The sequence below is a fragment of the Octopus bimaculoides genome, chromosome 18 (genome assembly GCF_046866305.1).
Source record: "Octopus bimaculoides isolate indiv1 chromosome 18, ASM4686630v1, whole genome shotgun sequence".
Taxonomy (NCBI): domain Eukaryota; kingdom Metazoa; phylum Mollusca; class Cephalopoda; order Octopoda; family Octopodidae; genus Octopus; species Octopus bimaculoides.
Window position 1 is genome coordinate 47661779 of NC_142945.1, and position 9168 is coordinate 47670946.

The window sequence follows — 9168 nt, forward strand, 5'->3', positions numbered from 1 at the left end:
CAGCTAAAATACATTAATGTTGTCATATTTAATTCTCTTACTCTTTACTCTTTTACTTGTTTCAGTCATTTGAATGCGGTCATGCTGGAGCACTGCCTTTAGTCGAGAAAAACGGTCCCCAGGACTTATTCTTTGTAAGCCTAGTACTTATTCTATCGGCCCCTTTTTGCCGAACCGCTAAGTTACAGGGACGTAAACACACCAGAATTGGTTGTCAAGCGAAGTTGGGGGGGACAAACACAGACACAGACACACAAACACGCATACATATCTATATATACATATATACGACGGGCTATAGTGGAAGACACTTGCCCAAGGTGTCACGCAGTGGGGACTGAACCCGGACTATCCACCTCCCATCAAATTTCCCGTTTCTTTAGAAAAAAAAAATTTATTTGCCTTTAACAGAAAGGATTATTTCAGCGGGGTCGGAGCAATGAACTTCTAATTGTTTGATCGTAGGACAAAAATGCCGTGTTCGTTTCTTACAGCTGTTTACGTTCTGGCTTCGAATTTTGCTGCGATCATCATTAATCTTTTCGGTGTCTGATAAAACATAGCAGTAATGAAATACAGACGTCGATGCTATTGACTAACTCGTCTCCTCAAAATTGCTGGCATTGCGCCTAAATAAATGATAATAAAAAAAAGACCGCTTTTAATTCAGTATTAAACCGTTATTTATTCAATGAATCTGTTTTACCGGTAAAGTCATAATAAGCAGGAGTTGCCTCCCTTGCATGATTAGAAAAAGCAGGTTTGTCTCAAAACCTTATTTTTCTACTAACATTCTTAATGCTTTTTCTCAAATTTCTTTCTTTCTTTTTTTTTTTTTACTTAACTAGTTTCAGCTCGACAGCTGCGGCCATGATGGGGCACCACCGTTAGCCTTGCTACATTTTCACTACTTGTGAAACCTCCTCTGATAATGTGGCATTTAGTGAATGAGGGAGTTTGATGTTGCTGCCCTCTTCCGCTTTTCTTGCCGCGAGGTAGGTTCATCCAGAACTCTTGACAGGAGGAGATCCAGTTTTCTTTCGAAGACGCCTACATCCACCACACGTAGATCTCCAGAGCTTTGTGGAAGGCTATTGAAGAGCTGTGAGCCTTTGAAATCCAAGCTGTTACAGTATCTATTCCTGTAAGCTGATAGCAATGTTAGGATTTTTGAGACCATGAAGTGGCGCCCCGTATTTAATACTCCATATATGGAATATAAAATTTTATTTATCATAGCAATTTCAATTCTCCATACATTATATACCGGTCCGACATCGATTTTCTGGAATTTTTGGTTTCAAATCCTTTCTGGATTTGTTGATTTTTCGGAACCATAAATGGTCGCCTCTAAATTAAACAATTATTGGTTTCAAATTTTAGTACTAGGCCAGCAATTTCGGGTGAGTGGGTAAATCGATTACATAGATCCATTGTTTAACTAGTACTTATTTCATCGACCCTAAAAGGGATAAAAGAAAAAGTCGACCTCTTCAGAATTTGAACTCAAAACGTAAAGATAGACAAACTGCAGCTATGAGTTTTACCCAAAGTGCTAACGGTTCTGCCAGCTCACTGCTTTGAAATAAATATTAAATTAACTTTAATTAAAGGAAATATAGGTACCTATACATTAGTGTAAATGATACAAATGTATTAATACTGTTCTGTGTTAGGTACTAATCGGTGTAAGGTACCAGTAAACTAGTCTGGCGGCCGCAGGAACTTGAAGTTCCCGCGCGTAAATTACGCTTTGTAGGAACTTGTATGCCAAAGACTTGACCCAACGTTTCTTCTGCGTGTTGTAAAAAGCGATTAAAAGAGGTTGAGGTAGAAAATACTCAACTTTCTCGTAAAACCCTCACCAGTAACGACTATCCAAACAGACCCCATGGGTTGGAGGGTTGTCACTCGAGTGGTGCAAAGGTGTCACCCACCAGGAGTAGGGCATCACCAATAAATGGTGGATGCAGCAACATGCTGCTACAGCGCATTATTCCATACTACTACTACTACTACTACACGTAAATTAGCAAGGATTATAAGAGGTTCCGAACCATCAGTGTCCGGGAAGTCGGTGTTGTACGTGCAAAGTAACCCTAACTTATTTTGGCTTTTTTTCTTTAAATAATCTCAGCATGGCTGTGTGGTAAGTAGCTTGCTTACCAACCACATGATTCTGGGTTCAGTTCCACTGCGTGACAACTAGGGCAAATGTCTTCTACTATTGCTTCGGGCCGACCAAAGCCTTGTGAGTGGATTTGGTAGACGGAAACTGAAAGAAGTCCGTCCTATATATATGTATATATATATATAGATGTATGTGTGTTTGTGTGTCTGTGTTTATCCCCCCACCATCGCTTGACAACCGATGCTAGTGTGTTTACGTCCCCGTAACTTAGCGGTTCGACAAAAAGAGACCGATAGAATAAGTACTAGGCCTACAAAGAATAAGTCCTGGGGGTCGATTTTCTCGACTAAAAGGCAGTGCTCCTGCATGGCCGCAGTCAAATGACTGAAACAAGTAAAAGAGTATAAAGAGTAAAAGACCAGAGTCGATGTAATACACCCCACACACCCCACCCCACCCCACCCCACCCCACCCCAGTGCCCTACTAGTATTTATTTCATCGACCCCGAAAGGATGAAAAACCAAATCAACCTCAGAGAATTTGAACTGCTAGGTATTTCGCGGTAACGATTCTGCTTTGTTCGTCGTCTGATCTTGTTAAAATAATGGTGAGAGACCCACAAAAGCGCGTACATTTGTTGGCAACGAGAAGAAAAATCTTTGGACAAATCCGTTTCACCATTACAGTCTGTTGCGAAGATTGGTCCTTTACAGTCCACCTCATATTCTTTCAACTGAGTTTTCCACAGGCATTTGTAAACTTACCGAAATATTCAATCAGACCCAGTATAATTACTGGTGCAATCCATCCTCTATGTTATTCACAGATATTTCTACTCTTAACGTTGAACTCGGCCAAATTCAAAAGGATACAGGGACAAAGTCAGTTCTTTGAGTTACAGGGACAGAGTAGGGGAAGTTTTCGCACAGTGTCTGTCTCACGTTGTGGAATCATTGTGGCCGAGTATTCTAAATACATTAGTCCTCTTCTTCTTCATGGTAGTCTGTGGTAGTCGGAGAAAGACGATTCCGCAATTTCTTGCAGAACAACCTGCGCAAGAAATTCGTGACCAAATGTATGGGCTGTACATTAGCTCACTCACTCACTCCCTCCATCAGATCGGCGTTACCTGAACAGGTGCACAGGTGTGTCACACGTCAGGTGTCGAAGTGATCGCAGGGCAACGTGAAATGAAGTGTTTTGTTCAAGAACACAAACTACTGTCCGGTTCGGGAATCGAAACCACGATCTCGCGATCGTGAGTACAACACCCCTAACCACTAGGCCACGATCCCTCACGTATCCACTGGCACCTTTAACTTAATATTCATGGATACTCTGTGTGACATAGTAGCAGAGGTAGAGACTTTTAAGCAAGTTTTCAGAAATGTTTCATCTGGTTGGGGTTGAAGTGAACCTACAGAAGGAGAAATTTCGTTAGGGGACTGCTCAGCTGTCCCCTACCGTGTTATAGATCATGTAAGATTGAACACAACAATAAGTCACTGATAATCACATCTCATCTCATATCTTCCTGCGGTAGAATGCACACTAACATGGGATAGTTTCCTCCACATTATGAACCTCTGTTAATGCATATGTGTCATACTTGTTTCATCAGCCATACTCTTCCGTGTCGGCGCAGGACAAGAGGGTATTAATTTTGGAACTTTCCTTCTCCTAGATTGATTGCTTTCACCGCAGCTAAGGGACTCAATCTACCTATGTAAAAAATCTATTTAATCCGTAGATGCGACCCTAACAAGTACTACCATTTCGGGTAGTAAGTACTGAATTGTTCAAAGTCAATCTCACGCAACTTGAACAGATACCCACTGATAGTGAGATCAAATCTAACAGTTGGCGATTGCGAAGCTTTTTTTTTGTTTGTTTTTGGTGATTCGAGAGTATACCCCCACCCCGCTTCCCCATCACCATCCAGCTCCACCATCCGTTACATTCTCACATTCACCTTGTAATCAAAATCAAAGCCCAAATCGAAAGGACTAAACAGGACCGACCCAATCGATGGACTCTGGTCTAAGTCTTGACATTGCCAGATGATTTCTTACCAATTTCGAACATCAAGGTAAGTTGAGGGGATGTAGTGTTCAAAAGATTATTAGGGTCCAATGTGATAGGTCTACGTGATACAGTCCCCTATTGCAGACCCGTCTCTCAGCTGTTTACAAATTCTCATCCAAACACCTTTGGAGTGGAATAACTACTAATTGTATACGAACCCCTAACCTGGTGCTGTAACTGACTATTTCCCCAGACAACGAAAAATATCTACACTTAAAAAAAAAAAAAACGATAAAGGAATGCCACTGAGGGAGTCTTAATGAGGTCATTCGAATTGTTAGACATAGCAGCCGCATCGCATTCATAACATTTGATAATTCAGTTAGACTATATATCGAAAAGAAAATTAGACATAGTTATCATGGTTGTAACATTTACTAACAAGCTTAGGCTGGCCTGGGGACAAACGACAATTGCGATGATGATGACGACGATTAAAACACAAGGAAAATATTTAAAAATTCAATGAAAATTGATGCTATATTTTAAGGTTATATTTCCTATCATTCTGAACAATGCTATTCCACCTTTTCACGTTGCCTTTGTACACCATTTCTGCCACTCTCACCTTTTGTTTCCATTTCTCAATGAGTTCTCGCCACTCTTTATTGTCTTTTACTAAAATAATATATTCCAATATGGACGGTACTCGGTAGTTCTCATAAAGCGCTTTCAATCTTTCGTTTTTAACCTTTTCATATTTTTCTCCTACTTCATCATTTTGCTGTTTGTTTAATAGGTAGACCAAACTGTGGTTTTCTCGCAGAATTCTCTGACGAAATTCTTCACCTTGCTTCACGTCATTTTCTAGTTCTTGCTTTTTCTCGTAAGTGTATCTTTCAATGGGTACAAGAGCTCTTCTTAGACGGGATTTTTGTTTGTTAAGACTATGAATTTCTTCAATAAGTGTCTTTTTTTCCGTCCATTTGCTATAGAATTCAATAGGATCAACTTCGTCTCGATATTTTTTAATCATTATTTGTTTTTTAATTTTATTTACAAGACTAATATTTCGTAGTTTAATTAAACAAATTAGACTTTCCCGTTTTGTATCCTTCGTGGCGACGTATTTTTGCCATTTACGCAGAAAAGGAATTTTGCCATTCTCTTTAACCAAAATACCGAATTCCATTTCCAGTTCTCGTCTCTCTAACGGAATTTCAGCTAAAGTCTCGTTGTAGTTTTCAAGCAAAGCAAGGTTCAAAGCGATAAAATGCTGTGATGTTTTTTTCGACAATTTTAATTCTTCTTTCAAAGCCATGATGTAATACCGAGCAACTAGTAGTTTCTGCTCTGTAGTCAAATTGCTTACTTTCCTAGCTACACCGATAATACCAGGGGCAAATGGTGCCGGTGATGGTGGCTGAGATTTTGCTACTGTCTGTGAACCAAAAACAGAACTTGATTCATTGCTAACACCACTACCACTTGCATGCAACTTGTCTTCCAGATATTTCTCAAACATGCTCGTTTCAGTGGACAAAAACCGGTTCCGCTTTTCCGTTTCTTTCACCTTCTCAGAAAGATCTTCCATTGCCATAAAGCTAAGGGCTCCGATAAGCCACATACGCTTTCTCCTCGATTTTAATGACTGTAAATCTTCATGGCCTGCTTCTCCACTGTCTATATCATTGAGATTAGAAGCCAATGCTGGGAAAATTGTTCTAATATTTGAAGGTAACTTCTTCATTTTGCAACTTTTTATCCTTCCCTGGGACCGTGAGGAGATTTACATGAACAACAAAGTCATGTACACTTGAAAGATAATCAGTGAAAAAAACTAACGAGGGAAACTTTGTGTTGACATTAGAAATGCTAAGTATAGCATCCAAACCTCCCTCAAATCACGCTCAAATATTTTCTCTCAAAGTTTACTATAGATGTTTATAACAATAAACGTTTAATATAAAAGTTTACTTGGGTTGTTTTCTGTAAAAATTCACAACAGGCGATTTCTTTAGGTGCTTACAATATGCTTTCTATATGTTTTCTATACATGTTTTCTGTAATATAACTTTTCTCTTTATATTTTCCGTACGTTTCCTGTCGATGCTCCATGTAGATGTAATGTGTTGATGTCAAGATAAAATGTGAAATATTGTATGTAGATGTTTTCAAACTGTATTATTCAAATACTTAACGCTTTCCTTAAAGCAACGCAGGACATTCATTCACTACCTCTTTCCTGTCTATCTCCTTCACTCATTCGTTCTATTGTATGAGCGCGCGCGTGCACACACACACGCACACACACATTTGCGATTGAGTGTGTGTATGTACATATATTTACATACATACATACATACATACATACATACATACATACATACATACATACATGCATGCATACATACATACATACATACATGGTGTTCGGGCTAAATTTGGCAATTTTCATGTCTCCTTTTTATCAGGAAGATCTTGATATATATGGTGAACAATCAGCGGTGTTGGAGAGCAAAAAAGATTAAATTGTAACTGGAAAAAAAACTTAGCTGACATGGAGGACTGGAAGCCATCTGAATATTGGAAAAGAGTTACCTGCACCATGATGATTCGCGCTGGGTATCGAAATGCTGACATTTTGACTGCTGCTCAATGCTTTGTGAACACTGTAAGGGGTGTAAGACGTGACATGGACAGCTGCGAAGGACACTGTGAAGCTGTGGCCAACAATAAGGACACAGCAAATTTTCTGACTGCGTCCGCACTCCGGTTTTCGTTCAACAACTGCAGGACAAGGTGGTGGCAGATCCGAGCAAAGGAATCTGGGTTTTGGCGAGAGAGACGGTTAGCCCTGAAGCTAACCCTGAATGAAGACCTTCGCTACGACTCATACAAGAAGCGCAAGTGACAAACTCTGACGACCAAACTCTGAGAACTGCTTGGCGATGATAAGGAAACTCCTGTTCAAGCTGAGGCAACCTGTTGAGCCTGGTTCTACTCAGATGAAAAGAACTTCTGTCAGCACCAGTTGCAAAACACCCAGAACGAGAGGTGACTTGCCTACCATCCATGTGATGTCCCACGTATTAAGAAAACCAAGTGGAGGCGCAATGGCCCAGTGGTTAGGGCAGCGGACTCGCGGTCATAGGATCGCAGTTTCAATTCCCAGACCGGGCGTTGTGAGTGTTTATTGAGCGAAAACACCTAAAGCTCCACGAAGCTCCGGCAGGGGATGGTGGCGAACCCTGCTGTACTCTTCCACCACAACTTTCTCTCACTCTTACTTCCTGTTTCTGTTGTGCCTGTAATTCAAAGGGTCAGCCTTGTCACACTCTGTGTCACGCTGAATCTCCCCGAGAACTACGTTAAGGGTACACGTGTCTGTGGAGTGCTCAGCCACTTGCACGCTAATTTCACGAGCAGGCTCTTCCGTTGATCGGATCAACTGGAACCCTCGACGTCGTAAGCGACGGAGTGCCAACAACATATGAAAACCAAGGTCTCCAACTTGTGATGGTTTTCGGGTGTGTCTCTGCCCAACCCCTTATCTTTGAACAGGGCCTAAGCCGCAGTTCAGACGGCTAAGTGAATCTGCTGGAGACAACAGTCAAACCATGGCTGGAAATGGTTGCTGCTGGAAGGCCATATAAATGACAGCCGGATTCGGCTCCTGGAAGGAGTCAGAAGCAGTTGTCAGAGAGATTTTCTACCACGACTTCACCAGCCCCAATTTCTGGCCTCTTAGTTCCTTCGATTATAACCCCACGTATTAAGTATGTGTGGGGGCGCGGTTGAGAAAGATGCTAACCGTTCTGCATGGAACACCAAGGCCGAGAGCCGGCGGCCTAAAATCAAGGAGGTGTTCGAAGATCACAGGGGCGCGCGCGCCAGGTTCCGGCGCCGCTTTCAGTCGTCGTTGTGGAAGCTGAGAGCGGGTACTTTGAACAACCTGGTATCTCCCGGCCATAATCTAGTTGATATTAAATTTTTTTTTTTTTTTAATACTTTCATTTTTGGATGGAATATTGTATTTTAGTTCATTCTCTTCTGAAAATATTGCATTTTCTTTTCCTTTTATGTAAATTGTATTGGCATGTGTATACATACATACATACATACATACATACAAACATAAATACATATATACATACATACATGCCAATATCCATCTATCTATCTATCTATCTATCTATCTATCTATCTATCTATCTATCTGTCTATCTATCTGTCTGTCTGTCTGTCGGCCTGTCTGCTTAGCGGCATTTTGTCCGTTTTTACGTTCTGAGCCGAGGTCGACTTTGCCTTTCATCTATTTGAGGTCGATAAAATAGGTACCAGTTGAACAATGGGGTCGATGTGATTGACTTAGCCCCCTCACTCGAAACTGCCAGTCTTGTGTCAAAATTTGAAACTATACTACTACTACTACTACTACTACGCCGCCGCCCGCCCACCGCCCGCCCACCGCCCGCCCACCGCCGCCCGCCCACCGCCGCCCGCCCACCGCCGCCCGCCCACCGCCGCCCGCCCACCGCCGCCCGCCCACCGCCGCCCGCCCACCGCCGCCCGCCCACCGCCGCCCGCCCACCGCCCACCGCCGCCCGCCGCCGCCGCCGCCCGCCGCCGCCCGCCGCCGCCCGCCGCCCGCCGCCCGCCGCCGCCCGCCGCCCGCCGCCCGCCGCCGCCGCCCGCCGCCGCCGCCCGCCACCGCCGCCCGCCACCGTCGGCTAGAGGACTAATGCTAATCCTGAGTCAGTGCCAATCTATTTTACTCACAGAACCGACCATAGATTCCGGAAAGCAATTTGCAAGAGAGATAACTGTCGGTATTAGTAAGAGTTGCCTCCCATCAAAAATATTTCTGTTTATATCCGCTAGGATAACCAAACCAACTGACTTCCTTTTATTATCATTTTGATACCTTTCATGTGTATTTTCAGAAATAAGGTCGTTGATAGAAAGAAGGAGCAATCTAAATTGCTGCTGATTGATTTTGGTTGAAAGT

The 9168-nt window shown here is 42.5% G+C and overlaps 1 protein-coding gene across 1 annotated transcript; it reads right to left on the reverse strand.

Moving 5' to 3' along the window:
• Positions 1-459: 459 nt before the first annotated feature.
• Positions 460-6047, reverse strand: LOC106868094 (cilia- and flagella-associated protein 263). The gene is made up of 2 exons (XM_014913210.3): positions 4786-6047; positions 460-629 (listed from the first exon to the last, which is right to left on the reverse strand). The coding sequence occupies exons 1-2, from the start codon at positions 5905-5907 to the stop codon at positions 609-611; spliced, it is 1143 nt and encodes a 380-aa protein (XP_014768696.1). The 5' UTR covers positions 5908-6047; the 3' UTR covers positions 460-608.
• Positions 6048-9168: the final 3121 nt, after the last annotated feature.